At 55.7% G+C, this 15,688-nt stretch overlaps 2 protein-coding genes across 6 annotated transcripts in view; one reads left to right on the top strand and one right to left on the bottom strand.

The window, feature by feature from the left end:
• Positions 1-3,633: 3,633 nt before the first annotated feature.
• On the bottom strand, positions 3,634-9,593 carry EOLA1 (endothelium and lymphocyte associated ASCH domain 1). Of its 5 annotated transcripts, none has more exons than XM_054587929.1 (5): positions 9,524-9,580; positions 8,113-8,165; positions 7,179-7,336; positions 5,345-5,627; positions 3,634-4,499 (listed from the first exon to the last, which is right to left on the bottom strand). In XM_054587929.1, the coding sequence occupies exons 4-5, from the start codon at positions 5,595-5,597 to the stop codon at positions 4,246-4,248; spliced, it is 507 nt and encodes a 168-aa protein (XP_054443904.1). In that variant the 5' UTR covers positions 5,598-5,627; positions 7,179-7,336; positions 8,113-8,165; positions 9,524-9,580; the 3' UTR covers positions 3,634-4,245. The 5 variants fall into 5 exon arrangements, with proteins under 5 accessions (XP_054443904.1, XP_054443907.1, XP_054443908.1 ...); XM_054587932.1 differs by having other exon boundaries at positions 7,179-7,247; positions 9,524-9,579; XM_054587933.1 differs by lacking the exon at positions 7,179-7,336 and adding an exon at positions 5,745-5,891 and having other exon boundaries at positions 9,524-9,579.
• A 4,138-nt stretch (positions 9,594-13,731) lies between these two features.
• IDS (iduronate 2-sulfatase) overlaps positions 13,732-15,688 on the top strand; it is a 75,810-nt gene continuing 73,853 nt past the window's right edge. The window contains exon 1 of the mRNA XM_054587927.1: positions 13,732-13,893. Coding sequence (XP_054443902.1) covers positions 13,768-13,893 — 126 coding nt within the window. The 5' untranslated portion in view covers positions 13,732-13,767. The remainder of the gene's footprint in view (positions 13,894-15,688) is intronic.

Here is a 15,688-nt window from a genome sequence, read left to right as displayed (position 1 = left end):
CTCGGAGAACACCAAGTAGGATAATTAACAACAACAACAAATCATCTGCATTAGGCATATCATATTCAAAGTGCAGAAAATCAAAGAGAAAGGAAACTTAACAGAAGCTGCGTTAACCAGAAGTGTGAGAGGAATCCATTCTGTTACTTCTCTGTCTGTGCCCCTGCCACTTGGCCAGCGAGTCAGATGCATCGAAGGGAAGTGCGCAGTAGTGTGGGGAGTCTGAAGTCCCAGCTTCAAGCTAGAGGACCAGAAATGAGTCCCCTGGGAGTCAGGGAGAGTGGTGAAGGCAGTCAGCTGCAAACAGTTTAGGCTGTCTGTGGCCAGTGGGGATGACCTGTACAGGTGCTGTGTGTGTGGGAAGTGCCAGAGCTGGGCCCACCTGGGTGTGTCCTAGTCCACACTGTGAGGTGTGCTCCCAGGCTCAGCAAGTCAGTTTGGATTCCTGGCACTTGCAAAAGCAGCAAGGGGAGTTTTCCTCAGGAGGACAAAAGCTCTCAGGAGCAGCTCTGGAAAACCTAGATCCTTAAGCCTAGGTGTCGGGTTTCGTTTTCCCTCCATCCTTACTGAATCAGTGGGTCCCATTCCCTTAGCAAACTCTACAGTGTCTTCGTCGATCATCCTCTGATCATCCTCTCTTCTCCCCTAGTCTCCTTCAGCTGGAAGGGCTGCGTGCAAGAGGAACAAAAAGCATTTTCGCAAACACTGTCATTCAAGCGAACCGGAAAAACATGCCATGTTCGGGAAGTGCTCAGGATGAAATTCTGAATTTTCCAGTTTCAAAATGGGTTTCCATAACCCTTTTCATCCTGCCTGCGTCTCCACTGCAGGGTCAGGAAAAGGGCAACGCCTCCCCTGGAGTCTGCTCAGTGAGTACCGGTGCAAGCACCAGGAGAGAGGTGAGGAAGCAGACAATCAGCCCTGGGTGCAAACTGCAACTAATCGGGCCAGTCCTGCCCAACAAGTCAATGCAGAAGACCCTCCCTAGAGGGGGTCCAAGTCAGAGTGTGTGGAGGGCTCCCAGTCCCTGGGAGGGGCCCTGCTACCACGTGAGGCCTCCACGGGCATCTTGAGCGAGGAGTGCAATCGACTGCATCAGAAATGCAGTGTCCACGACCAACTCTGACTCACTGGGTCCCATGAGAGATCAAGCCCTTCATCCCCGGCATCGGCAAGGGACCCAGGTGGCACAGGACAGCACTCAGGATGCTTTGACGGATTCAGACTCCACAGAGCGGTATCTCAAATCTGCAACAGTGCCAGAGTCGAGAGCGTCTGTTCACTGAGCTTTGCTGGCTTCCATTCAACACCCAACCTGCTGAAGCTCAAACAGCCTGTAGTGGACAGGTTCAGGTTGGAGATTAGCGTGAAAGGCAGTCAATCAGGATTTGTGAGTTTGGGGTCCAGAAGCTCAAGGGTGTATTTTCCTGCCTTGTCAGCCTTTTAAGTCCCTCCACAATGGACCCCTGAAAAACATGCACCTCAGGTCCGATAACCATCAGCCTCTAAGGGGCAGCCATGTGATTGCAAGAGAGCTCATTAGCAAACTGTAAGGTTCCAGGGATTGGGGGCTGATCGGGGAAGAAGATTATCACCAGCAGAGGCAGCAATATGCAAGGGGCTTTATTGCATTGGGCCTGAACTGGGCGGAGGTAGAGGGGAGTCCCTCACGGCAGGAGTCCCTCCATGGGTTTTTGGGTCAGGAGGGCGCTGTGCAGAAGGGAGTGCTATCGTTTCAATGTTCGTGTGGCCCCTAGCAGGCTGATGTTGAAATCCTCACCCCCAAAGATGACAGCATTAGGAGGCTGGTCCTTTGGGAGGTGCTTAAGTCATGAGGGCTGACCTCCCAGGGGTGGGAGTAGCAGCTTATAAGGTGCTGAGGCTCCTTATAAGGCTCCAGAGAGATCCCAGCTCTTTCTGCGATGTGAGGATTGCAGCGAGGAAGGCCCTCACTGCAGCAGGCTGGCACCTTAATCGTGGACTTCCAGCCTCCAGAATGGTGGGAAATAAATGCCTGTGGTTGATAAGCTACTCACTCTGTGGTATTTTGGTATGGCAGCCTGATTGGACTAAATTAGGAGGAAGGCAAGGGAACAGCTGGAAGAGTGGCATCAGAGAGGGGCTCACCTGTCCAACTGATGTTACTCAGCAGCTCGGGGGAGTGGCTTGGGGTCTTAGAACCACAAGGCTCTATCGTATCTACTCTTCGAAGCCCGGCTAACCCCCAGGGCCCCAGAGCCCAGAGCTCAGTGCTTTCTCTATGGCTGCGAGGCTGTGCAGAAGCCACAGACTAAGACTCTGAGAGGCCAGTTAATGTCAGATATATTTTCTCCCAGAATGACTAAAATCATTAATTTTGTTTCAGATCTACCGCAACTCCAACTTTCAAAGAGACCAACTTTGGCTCATCGAGAACATTAAGAGAAAAGACAACCTGATAACTACTGCGGCTTGGCCAGGGACCGGCGCAACACCTCCAAAGAGGAAGCAGCAGCAGGTGGCCCCTACAGGACACTCCCCAAGAATGAACCATAGAGAAGGCAGCAAAGCAGCCGACCCAAAGACCCAGAAGGCTCCAAGTGCTCAGGGACCCAGTGGCACCCAGTCATTCAAGTTCTCGGGTCTGCGGTCCACAAGCAGTGCCATCATGGTCCAGGGCCCAAGTAAGCCAGGTGGCCCAAGTGGAGAGGGCACACCCGGGAGTGTCACGTTTGCGCCCACGGCTCCTGCCGGAACCGATGGCACAGGGGAACTGCCCGCCAGCCACCCAGGTCACCCACTGTACGATCCGGTGACGGCTTTGTACACCTGTTCACCTGTTATTCCATCCTGATGGCTGCCCTTTCAGTCATGGCCCCACCCACAGACCCTGACGAGGTTGGGGAGGAGGAGGGCTCCTCAGATTGCTCGTGTGCAGTCTGTGAGCAATTCAAGGACAGTACAGGCCCCTAAGCCCCCAATTGACAGAAAACAGTCACCACTTTGTACCCACAAATCCATTTTCGGCTTCAATGAAGAAAAGCACAGCTCCATGGTAGTAAATTAACAATGAGACTTGTGAGTCCATGCCCTTCTGTTTCCATGCTACACACACCTCGTCAGACGAGCCCCAGGAGGCTAGTAATCCTGGCCCGAGACAGGCTTTTGTCCCCATTGTCCTCATTCATTTTCACACACTCAGCCCAGGGTCTGGCTAGGGAGCTCTGAAGCAAGCTCAGGAAGATTGGGTCCCCTGAGCCTCGCCTGCTGGTCAGGAGAGAGAGCTGCCTGGCTCCTGACCTTGGGGGGAAGGCGGAATCACCTTACAATAGTCATGTACCTTAAAACAGGAGGGTCTTTCCTCACGAGTTCCCCTGTGATGCCAGGAAGTTTCTGACCAGCAGCTGTGCGTCTCTAGCCCCATTTCCAGGGACCTTCCAGAGAGACCCACATAAAACTAGGGCCACCTTATCTGCTCAGCCATCTCTGACCAGGGCAGTCTGGCTCAGAAGACAGGGCCATTCCAGTCAACCCCTGGGAGAAAGCCCATCATCCTCACAGCTAACAACCACTAGTAACTGCTGGAAGGGGCCCAAATAAATAAAAGGTTGCCCACAAAACAAACAAACAAACAGACAAAACACTACTCATCACTTTTCCATCAGAGCTGGATTTCAGATCCTTTCTTTGGTCACAAAGTAGCTGTGTGACATGTCTAACACACGGCTTCATGAGCCAAGGGACACTTTTACAACAGAGCAAGCATCACTTGCCAGGACAGGCAGGTGCTGTGTTTCAAAGTCTGACGTCCCCTTCATGGTGCACGAGGCCGTCCCTGGCCGGTCACCCTCGGGTAACCATTCAGCGGCCACTCCCAGCCCTCCCACAACATCCCCTGCCTGCTGCTAAAGCGTTCTCTGAGTTTGACCAGAACGAAGAGAGAGGAGAAAACATGTAAGGGAGCCCCGAACACTAACCCGTTCTCTTAAAACATATTTGTCTGTACAACCCAGGAATGAGCGGGACCTAAATGAGTAACATCACCAAGATATTCAGGGGACACTTTCCTTTTTTCCTGAAGGTCAAAGCCCTTGAGAGTGTCAGTGAGCCCAGAGAGGCATCTCCCGAGGAAAAGCCGCTGCATCTGAGCACAGAAGGCTGTCTACATGAGCAGCAGGTGGCGGGCAGCCCTCTCCACTGTGCTGCCGCTTCAGACTGAGCCTGATTTTTGCGTCCGCGGCATGATGGCGTCCCCATAGTCAGGAGTCAGCTGGTTTCTCGGTAACCTTCCTGTGAGGAGTCCTCTTGCCCCGAGGGGATCAGGTACTCTGGGATGTCCACCTGGAAGATATCCTTCCCACCTGTCCTGGGTATGGGCTCCAGTAACCACCTGGGGTTTGAAAGTGCAGTCAGGTACTTCTGCTTCAGGTTGGTCAGTACAGCTTGATTTTCCAGCTCCACAAGCTCATCAGGAGCTAAGTTTTCCGGGCACTGCAAAGTTTCCCCAATGTCAACGAGCCCTGCGCACCAAGAGAGAAGCACAGAGATGTTTTTCCTTCCATCGACCAAGGCCTGCCTGCGAGAGAAAACGGTTATTCAAAGTTACAGCCGCTAGAGACTAAGCTGATATCACCACACGGACACGGAGTGAACTGGGTCCCTCTCACTGAGCACTTCCGATGAGTCCAGCTCTGTTCAGGGCATTGTGGGTGAGGCCGCAGCAGAGAGAGAAATGAAGAGGACAGGGCCTTGTCCTCAACAACTCCACCCAGGAACGGGCAGGTTCCAGGCAGACTGCTGAGGGCAGCACGTACAGGTCAGAAGGGCCCCGGCTGCCGCGGGGAGCCCACAGGCCATCGGGTCCCAAGCACGTCACCAGGTGAAAGGAGCTGATGTGGGACCTCAACCACTGAGGGGTGAGGGAACTTGCTCAGGTGCCCATGGGCAGTGGGGGTGGGGCAGGTGTGTGACGCCTGAGTCTGGAGGTCACCCGGCCCTCTCTGTGTGCTGTGCAGTCTCTCGCGGCCGGCCCCGCATGCGGGCACACGTATGCACAGACACACACGTGTGCACACAGGCAACACCACATGCCGCCTTGGACTGGTCCCTGCCTCTCAGATCATCAATGGGAACTGAGGCCCAGAGTGGACAAAAGGGTTCACCCAAGGTCCTGGAAACTTGTCCCACGGACGCTCAACCCGGGTGCCCCGGGGCCCCCTGATGCCCCTTTGAAAGTGTGCTGCTTATAGAAACCACAGCCCCACCGCAACAGGTTCTAAAGAAAACAAGCCCCAAAACTCCTGAGCAAGGTCCTGGGGGGTGCCCCTGGAGATGTCTGAGCAGTGCTCGGGGTGTCGCCACTTGCCAGCTATCACGCCACGGCCATACTTCTCCCCTTCCCGGAGCAAGGCCTGAATCTGAGCAGGGCTCCTCCCCAGCCTCTGCAGCAGCAGTTCCCTCCAGGCGGCATCTTCCCAGTCCCTGTGAGCAATGTGGACGGCGATGGTACAGTGCCGGTGGCTGCTCAGCAAAGGACGCCAACGAGTCTCCAGAGTCTTGACCCCATTTAAGACAAAACCTGCATAAGGCTGCCGGAAGGACAGGCAGCAGAACTTCATCTCCCCGGAGATCCGTGGGCCTCACGTGGCCTGCGGAAAACACAGAAGCACCAATGTCAGTAAGCGTCGTGCACCAGCCCTCCAAGCTCATGGCCTGTGGGCTGACCTCCGCCCACTGTCCCCTGGGGACTCAGGAACCCCACTGACAGGGATGGTAGGGGAGCAGAGGGCGTTGGCTCCTTCTTCCTATCACCACGCAGTCAGCTGACAGGCCCAAGGAAAGAGGCTGGTGCTGGGAGTGCCTCATCCATTAGATGGCGTCTTTTGGGGGCTCAGGGAAGAGGGTGGGCACAGCTACAGAAAGGAAGTCAGGACAGGGTGTGGTCAGTTCTACAGAGGAGGTCACTGAGGCCAGGGGAGCACAGAGCAGGGAGGGAGGGACCTTTGGCTTCACCCCTGGGTGGGTGGGCGGGCTCTAGTCCTCTCCCAGCAATGGGCACCCTGGGCTTTGCTTCTTCTCCCCACCCACCCCAACACTCTCAGCGCCCTGGCCCTGCCACTCGCAAGACACTGCAGGTCCCCAAGCACCCTGGCCCGTGCCCCAGGGCTGCTGAGTGCAAATCCTCGGGATCCAGCCTCAGCTGGGCCCCGGGGACACCGTGTGATCTCAGATAACCCTCTCAGGTATCTCCTCCGGACCCCTTTGGGTACCACCCTCCTCTATCCCCTTGCTACCCCACGGGTATCGACTGTCAGCAGACACCCCTGGCACCCACCCGAGCTCGGAGAAATGGAAAACAGGAGCAGGAACAACTGCCCCTGGTACGCACGCCCCGACCCCATGCCTGGCCCTGGGATGAGTGTGATCCACGGATCCTAGAATTGAATCCTCAAATAACTGGGTAGGGGTGGCGCCACTGTCACTCCACTCTGCAGTTAGGAAGGTGGCACCGAGGGTGAACGGACGACCCACGGTCACGGGGAACCTGACTGCGTGAGCCCCTGCCCTTGCCGCCTTTCCTCGTACCTAGGACAGAGGTCCTTCCTCCTCGTTGGAGGACAAAGCTGTGCTGTGCGAGGAGCAGGGCCCTGGGCCGGAGACTCAGCTGGGTCAGAGTACCTGGCGGAGCCTCAGTCTCCAAGGGGTTGTGAGTACCTGGCACCAACCTAACAGGACAGCCACAACCGGTGGCTGCCCATCATCATCATCATCATCATGGGGCCTGAGCCTCGCCTCTGCCCTCCATCCATGAGCACACCCACTCTCGTTTGTCTCTCCCCTCCTGTCTTTAAAGGACATAAACCTCACCTCAGCTCTTATGTCCTCTCGTGTTTATGAGAACACATCCACTCTCAAAGACAACGCCTGGGGGACGAAGCTGCCTCGTGTTCACTCCCTTCCCAGCCCACTGTCCTGCCAGTCCCTGTGCCCAGCTTGTCTACCTTCCCTCCCTGTCTCTGGCTGGGCTGTCTTCCTGTGTGCTCTGGACCCCACCCTTCTTGCTTCTGTGACCGTATCCATTAAGAAAAGGGCTTTACAGAGGTAATCAAGTTAAAATGAGGCCCCATCCAATGACTGGTGTCCTGTCCTCACCTAAAGGGAGAACTTACAGACAGACACACACGCCAGAGAATGAATACCTTGTGAAGATGAAGGCCGAGATCTACAAGCCAAGGGATGCCAAAGCTTGCCTGCAGACCACCAGAACCCTGGGGACCGAGATGGGCAGATTCTCTCTCAGTCCTCAGAAGCAGCAAACTCGGCCGACACCTCGATCTCGGACCTCCAGCCTCTGCAGCTGTGAGACAATACCTGTCTGTTGTTTAAGCCACTCGGGCCGCGGCTCTTTGATGTGACCAGCCCGACAAACGACTACAGAGGCATAGGCTCTTTCCCCGCACATCTTCACAGGGCAGAGAATGATTCTGCCATTGGCAGCACTTCAAGCACACTCCTTCACGTGCCTGCATTTTCTCCTATCCTATTTTTGGCTGCCTGCATGGTACCCCATTGTTGGCTGCCCTACGATTTACTGAGTTTCCCCTACTGACGAAGAGTCACAGGCTGCTTTGCACTTTCTGCCACTCTAAAGGGCACTACCACAAACACTCGTTGACTGAAGACTTGTTAGGAGGACACCTGGGTCACATGCATGCACATCTGAGATGCTGATACATGCCAGCAAACGGCCTTCCACCGAAGCTCACCCGTGCATGCTCTACCAACCACGGTACTGGTGCCATGTCCTCACACGCTTGTCGGCCCTGAGCATCATCACTGTGCTTAACCTTTGCCCACCTGACGGGTGACAAAGGGTGGCCCTAGTCATTAGGTTTGGATTATTTAGGACGGAGGCTGGATGTCCCCCTGTGGCCTGGCCATTTCCACTTCTTCTTCTGGGGTATATGCCTAGGTTCCACCGTTGAGTTTCTTGGCCCTTTTCTCATCAAGGTTCCCCCAAAACCACAACAAGGAGACCTGAACTGTGTGGCTGGCACCCCCAGGGAGAAACTGGCGTTAACTGTAGAGGCACAGAGGGGGCTGAGTGCCCTGCTGCCACACAGTGCAGAGTACCTGCTTAGCGGCCTGAGGAATAAACACTCTTCCACGTGTCTCTGCTTCTTCACCTGCACAAAGGCAAGAGGGATAATGAGAAAAGGCCATTAGGGACAAGACAGCAATGTTGGCTAATATACCAGAACAGTCTTCTACTCTGCAGGGATTGGAAACCACCAGGACCGAGGAGGTTCCAACTGATGGGAAGCACACGTGGCCGTGGCCCTTCGCTCACGGTTTGTTTCTCTGAATCGTGGCAGTGGCTCTCTCCTCCCCTACCTGGTCAGGGACCACATGATGGCCCCGCCAGCCACATAGAAAATCATTTCACGTAGGCAGGTCGTGTCCTTACAGCCCAGCAGACCTGGTATCCAAGAGGAGAAAACTCTCCCCTCCCCTCACATCATCACGTGGGAAGAATTTGGGGACCCTACAATGCCGTTTCCCTCAATGTAATCCTGGGTAGGTCCCTCTGGGCGGGGTGGCATGGGCACCCAGGCCCCAGGCTGTGCAGTGCACAGCTGGGTGTGTCTGCACTGCACAGCCTGGGGCCTGGGTGCAGTGGTGACAGCCAAAGGGCCAAGCAGGAAGCAGGGAGGACAGACCCGTGCATGTGGACCAGTACACTCGCGTTTCTATGTGCAGAGGCCCATTGCCGGCCCCCACACACTTACAAGTATGGTGGGCAAGTGGAGGTAGCCAGAGGAGACCGAAGAGTGTGGCCTTGGCTGCAGTGGGAGTGTTCCCAGCCACACAGAAGAAGCCCCAACCCTGAAGTACCGTCCTTTGGAGGGCCCAGCAGGCCGGCAGGTGCAGAGTACCGTCCTTTGGAGGGCCCAGCAGGCCGGCAGGTCCTGACTCCCTCCTGGTGAGGCAGGTCTCCTGGCCCCACTGGCCAAGCAAGTCTCGATGCTCTGGGCTGACCCAGCGAGGCCACCAGGCAGGAGAGTCCCCCCCTCCCCGCGGCCCTGCAAGACTGCCAGCGTCGAAATGACCGCCTCCCAGGCCCCGATGAGGAGAGGACTCCGAGACGGGACGCAGAGACACCGCAGAGCCCTAGGCCCGCATCGTGGATGCGCCCCAGCCTCCCAGAGACCGGTGAGAGGTGGAAGGAGCTAGCGTTGTTAATCACCCTGGGCTGGCAGATACACAAACCCCTTTTCGCCGGGCTTACGAAAGCCTGTAGACACATACAAACCTAAGCAGCACTCTGGAGCACAGCAGGACGCACGCCCAAACTCAGCACCGGGCCCTGACGCAGCAGCATGCAGCAGGCCGGGAAGCGGCAGCAGGCCCCCAACACAGCACCACGCAGGCCTGGACGCAGCAAGCACCTAGCTGGCACGCAGACAAGCAGCCAGGCAGTGACTTAAACACGCACATAAGTACACACGCACGCAGCCCACGGTTGCTAGGTTGTTGGACTCACGGGACACTGAGACTCGCAAGATGACCGGGGTAGGACGCGGCCTCGAGGCCCCCGGCGAGAAACGGAGGGGGAGGGCAAAATGCTGTGGGGTGGGGACAGGAAGGGGCGGGACTAGGCCAATCAAGGGAGGGCTTGGGAGAAGGCGGGGCTGGAGGGGGTGAAGAGTAGCTGGGTGCGACGCCTGGAACAGAGCCAGGGGGCGTAGCTGGGGGCGGGACTGTGGGAAAGCGAGGGGAGGGGCTGCGGGACGGGGTCGGAGGAGCCAGGAGAAAGAGCTGCACACGAGCTGGGGGCGGTGCTGTGAAAAAGCTGGTGGAGGAAGATCTGCCGCAGGGGGTGGCGGAGGCGGAGGTGCAGGGAAGCTGGGGAGGCAGAGCTCAGGGAGCAGTATCTGGGGAGGACTTGGGGAAAGGGCTGGGGGAGAAGGAGGACCTAGGGAAAGCTGGGCAGAGCTGGGGGAAGAGTACCTGTGGGCGGGCCGGTGGGAAACAGCTGGGGGAGTAGTTGGGGGCGGAAATGTGAGGAGAAGGCGGAACCGGGGGGTAATATATCTGGAGGCCGACCTGTAGGACTCGGGGCGGAACTGTGAGAAAGCAGGGCCGAGCTGGTGGATTGCTGGAGAGGTACAGGGCTCAGCCGCACATAGCTGGGGATGGAGCATGGCGAAGCTGAGGGAAAGCTGGGGAGGAGCAGGGCAAATACCTGGGGGGAAATTGTGCTGGAGGAGCCAAGCAGGGGTGGTGCCTTAGGGAGAGCGGGGCGGAGCTGGCAGGGATGTAGCTTTGGGCACTGGGAACCACGTGGCAGCTGGGCTAGGCCCACTCAATGGCCAAAGCCAGGCAGGCAGTGCCCTTTTGACTTCCATGACATCTGCACTCAGTCTGCGCTGCACGCATAGGCACGGGTCAAAGTGGCATCCCAGGGTCCTCTGTGACCTGTAAGCGGGATCCTCAGACTGGACCCCGGGACACAGGGAGGCCAAGAGAGGGTAGGACAACTGGACTGAGTCCTGCATCTCAGGGCTGAATGCCGAGGCCACTTCTGCTTTCTGCAAGCTCTTCTGCCACCCTACCCCCTGGTAGTACCAGTAGGGTCTTGAGGGAAGGTCTTCATATTGCTTTTTGTTGTCGTTGCAGGTGAGAAGAAAAATCCCCACCCTGTTTCCTGCTGCCCCTTGGAGCTGTGTCCCAAACAAAGCCAGCTTCCCTGTCAGCTGTTTCCTCTCTTCTCCTACCTCTCAGTTAGGGGCTCAACCCTCTCAGTGCCTCCACACTTGCCTCCTCATGTCCACTTACCCTTGCCCTTCCTCTCTTTTACTTGATGACTGAGTCCTGTGCCCGTGCCTCTAAAATACCTGTTCAGAATAAATGCTTCCCTTTCTTGTCCCCACTGCTACTCCCTGAGGCCAGGCTTCATGGTCTGGAGCCAGTGCTATTACCTGAGCCTCCCCACTGGCCTGGACATCCCTCTATTTCCTCTTCCAGTGGGTCTTCCGTCATGCCATCTAACTGCACATCCATCCTCATCAACCCCCCAGCTGAAAACGCTGTGCAGCCCTCTCTTGTTTAAGCCCAAACACCTGGGGGCTGTGGGCGGGCCTTCCAGTGGTCCCAGCTCTCCTTCATCACCCAACAGTCTGGGTCCCTGTGCTGCGCAGTCCCTGCACCCTGAGCACCTTTGTGCTCCTGTGCTTCCTGAGGCCTGGAGTGCCTGCCTCCTCCTGTCCCGGCAAACCCCTGTCCTTCCAGGTGCAACTTTAGCATCCCCTTCTTCACCCCACACTCAAGCATCAGGTACTCTTGACTCCCAGTTTGGGTAGTACCCTGCACCTTCCCACCTACCTTCCTTCACGGGACTCCCATCTCCCAGGGTTGTAACTGCCTGCCTCTGAAAGCCTGGGCTCCTTCAAAGGCTTCGAGTTCTTTGAAGGCTAAGCCTGAGTCTTACTGGTTTCAGTAAACCAGGTGCCCCGGCCCCAGTAGGTGCTTAGTAAATGTTGCATCAACAGAGGACTTCCTTCTCTTTCCGTGAGCTGCACCTACTCCCTCCTTGCGGAAGCTGGAGATAACAGGAATGCTGGCCACGAGGTGTGGGGCAGAATGTACCTTCATGGGATTTAGGCCTGAGGGCCACAGGGGGCTTTAATGATCACCAGGTCCAATGCCACCCATGCCATTGCCCCAAGATGGTCACCGGCTGCTGCCAAACATGCCAGAACCTCATGCAGGGGTTTCAAGTTGGATGGCCAGTTTGTAGTGTTCCTCCCATATCCTGTTGTTTGAAGAAATAGACTGTGCTCAATGAACTACAGACTTGCACTCTATGTCTACTTGTGGGGCACAGTGATGGCACTACAGCTGGACTCCTTTTCTGACCTTCATGTGTATGCTGAGAACAGAGTGTACGATCTCTCCCTCAGGGAGCAGAGCAGCAAAGATGGGGAGTGTGGTCTGATGAAGGGGAAGTCCAAGGGTAGCGGCCACAAGGCCAATTCTCTGCCGGGTGGGTGGGCCCAGGAAGAGTGTCCTGGCCATGTTGCAGGTGGGCGTGGGGTGGTATTTGGCTGCCCCTGTCAAAGAGATCCAGTTGCAGCTCACTCCTGAATTTCAGTACAAATAAAGTGTTGGCATAAAACCCTAAAACATTCTGATATTTGACCTCCAGGTGACATTCCTTTTACCAGCTGATACCTTACCCATCCCCTCTCATGAACAAATTCCTGGTAGGGAGGGACAGGCTTTCACCCCCCCCCCCCCCACCCCGGTCATCTTGGCAGGCAGTTCAGCCTTCACCTCCAAGACCCGGCGCACTCCTGCCTTCCACTGCTTGCCCTTTTATGGGTGCCCTGGAGACCTGGCAACTGTCAGAGGACATCTGAACCTTCTTGGGACTCCTCCGGCTCCCTCCCAGACACTGTACCTCTGCTGTCCCCCACTGTTAGGATGCTCATGGCCTCCTAGGGCAGGAGAGGTTCTCCTCTTCAAGCTCCGCTTCTTCCCCAGCCTGCAATTCCACCTCTATAACTCACCCCATCTTGTTTTAGGAAATCCTTACCATTTCTGCCATCAATCTTTGAAGGGACTGTGACGATGGACATAGCCTCATCTTTGGAGCCCAGGACCTGCCAAAAGTCAGCCTACCTTTCTTGTTCCCCTGGCAGCATCCTGCAGAGCTCCCTGACCTCCATTGCCCTCTGAGCACATGCCTTTGCAGTCCGCTGTCCTTCCTTACCCCACTGTGCAGGCCTCTTATGCTCTGAGGCCCTGAGAGGGTTCCAGTTTGCTCCTGCCACAGGTTGTGTGGCACCACCGCCCTGGGACCTGCTTGACCCAAATTCCTGGTTTTCATCCTGTACTTCTCATCAGCTCCCATTTCCTCCTCCGAGAACTGCCTGTGGCCCATTCTTCTACTGAACTGCCTGTGAGCGCGCGTGCGTGTGTGTGTGTGTGTGTGTGTGTGTGTGGTTTGGTTTGGTTCGGTTTTCCTTTTGTTTTTTTATTTGTTTGTTTGTTGTGCATCAAGTTGTGGACACTCATTGTGAAGTTTGGGTGCTAATCCTGCCTTGGTGGTTTGTGTTCAGATTCTTCCTCCTGCCCCTCAGGGACTGGTTTCCTTCTCTTTGCAGGCCTGTTTTGGGTTCAGTATTCATCTAGACTCTCCAAATGGTAGGCAAAACCACATGTCAGGGACTATCCCACTGTTCCTCCTGCTAGAGGCTGCCTGTCAACTCAGATGAGAGGTTCCCTGGGAGGAGGTGCCCTTGCTTCCGGCACTCTGCCTGTGAGAAAAGGCTCCTTGTCTCTGTAATCCATTTGGTGACTGCTTGGCCTTAGTACTTTGCCCTAGCAAGTAGGTGGGCTTCCAAACATCACGCTGTGGCCGAGCGGACATGCCGTCCAGCTGATTTGTCTATGAGATTTGGGTGTGGGGGACCTGGAGCACGTGTTGCCATCACATAACCATGGCTACGGGGCACTAATGGGTAGACTAATGGGTCCTGTGCAGAAGACCTGTTCTGCTGACTTTTGAGTATCTGCATGCTCACTGTGGCCACTATGGCAAGGAAAGAAAGTGCATGAAGAATCAGGACAAAGGATGCTCATAAGGCATTACTCGGAGGCAAGAACATTCATAATTTGGGTGTATTCTCTCAGTTCTTTTTCTATGCGTTTTTTTACTCAGCTGACTTCATGCTGTATTACCATTTTTGTCTTATTTCTGAAAGATTCCTCAGAAGACATTTCATGAAGCTCAGCACCTTGTTCTGGAGTATATTGGTTGCAAGGCTCTCCCTGCTCAAGACCACTGAAATCCTCAGGACTGGCCCAGCATGCATTGGACCCAGTGACATCCTCTGCTCAGAAACTCTGGTACGTGGTGGGGGGGCTTCCTTAAGCATATGCGGAGGCAGAGTTTATCGAGTCTCCCAAGTCAGTGTCAGATTGGACAATACGTTGCCCCAGCCTCAACCTGTCTGGGTTTCCCATTTCCCAGTGTTCAGTCACCCGTGCATAGCTCGAGGTCCCTTTGGGAAGGGCTAGGGGATCATTCCAATGTCTTTCTGCCATGGTGCTACAGGGTCCGTTCCCCATGGGAACCCAGACACCTCCCTAGTCTGTGGTTGTACTTTGGCCGGTTGACCATCCACTGTGCCCCCAGGGAGGCTATGTTGTATCGCCCACCTCCACCACTCTCTATGGGAGCCTCCTCGTCAGTGGTGTTCATCATCATGAGCCCCTGGCTTCTGCCCTTCAGTGCCCCCCAAGGACCTTTATTGCAGTTTCTGGGAAGGGCAGGTGTAGTCCCTTTTGTCCCTTACCAGGCCCCGCACACCCAGCCTGTGTTGTGTGATGACTTCACTCTGTCTGGGTCCTGCCTGGCAGTAGGCTGCCACCTCTTCCTTGTTTTCCTGGGACTATCCTCAGCAAATCGGGACGGCTAATCACCCTACCTCCAGGGAGAGAGGGCACCTGCGGGGAAAGATGTGCATAATTTGTTGCTCCCTCAAGCGTGGGGTGGGTGCAGCAGCTCTTTATGGGAAGGGTTGGGCTGCAGCCACAGACTCAGACCTTTCAGAGAAATCCGGGGAGTCCACATCTTCTTGGGCCTTGGCCCAGATGCCCCTGTTCCTTATGTCAGGACTGCAGGTTTTCCCAAGTGGGCTTCTGCTGTTGGCATGGCACTCGTGCCTTGGTTGAATGTTCAATGTCTTAGAAGTTCAGCCACTCCTATCAAATCCAGGCTTTGACCTTTTTCCACTGCCTGAGATGGGGACTTCTTTGTAAGCTATGGCGGAGACTCCAGGGCTCTCCCATAGTTTTCACTTTGTTAGTCACCTTTAGCTTCTCATCTGCCTTGCGGGTCATCAAATCACAGAATTTACCCTTGTCCATTCCCGTACTTTCCACACACCTAGATCTTCTTACATGCCGGGAAAGTCCTCTCCACCTGCAGGCCCAGTGAAAAGTTCCAACGTGAAAGTTCTACCTGCTGGGCTGTCGCCTTGTGCCCACGGCTGTCTGCACATCACCTACCCCCGCAGGATGTGGTCCTCATTTCCAGTGGGGTGGGTGAGGAGCAATCCTGTACCAAGCCCCCAACTTATCACCCGCTTTTTGGACCACTCTGGAACCAACCGTTGCAGGTTGGGTCTCTCAGGTACTTGATGCTGAGAGGGAGTTAGGAGTTCAAAGGCTGATTGGAGACTAAGACCCACCAAGGAGCAGGGAGGAAGCAGGGTTGTGCAGGGCATCCTTTCAGCCTGCAACATTGACTCGACAGTGTCTACTAGCCCCTCAGGGAGCTGCAGAACCAGGGTCATCATCGGAGGCCTGCACTTGGCCTGGGGTAGGGGGTGGGAGTCAGGCCCGCCGAGTGCCTGGGTCCTTGCAATACATATTGATGGAAGGGGTGAACCAACACCTGGAATTGCTGCCACAGGAGTGGGTGTATGCTAAGTAGCACACATAGGGCAGCAGCTGCCTTTTGCATGGGCAGAACTCACTCCACCCTGTGGACAGCCTCTTGGGCATCAGGCTGCTGCCAGGCCAGGAAGGGGTTGTCCTTCCAGCGCATTTGCTAACCAGGCATCTGTCAGCGTGCCTGAAGGGAGAGGGCAGATCTTGGTATACAACCTAAGGCAAAGCAGATTAAAGTCAGCAGATG

Source organism: Pteronotus mesoamericanus, unplaced genomic scaffold (assembly GCF_021234165.1).
Source record: "Pteronotus mesoamericanus isolate MK-2021 breed Mesoamerican mustached bat unplaced genomic scaffold, CSHL_Meso_final scaffold_12, whole genome shotgun sequence".
Lineage (NCBI taxonomy): Eukaryota > Metazoa > Chordata > Mammalia > Chiroptera > Mormoopidae > Pteronotus > Pteronotus mesoamericanus.
This window is presented reverse-complemented; position numbering and strand designations above follow the sequence as displayed.

Excerpts from the sequence above, each read along its gene's own strand:
- EOLA1 (XM_054587931.1), bottom strand. The coding sequence starts at position 5,597 with ATGAAGTTCTGCTGCCTGTCCTTCCGGCAGCCTTATGCAGGTTTTGTC. Across the intron at positions 4,500-5,344 it reads TGGCCGTGGCGTGATAGCTG|GGCTCGTTGACATTGGGGAA; the intron begins GCAAGTGGCGAC and ends CTTGGTGCGCAG.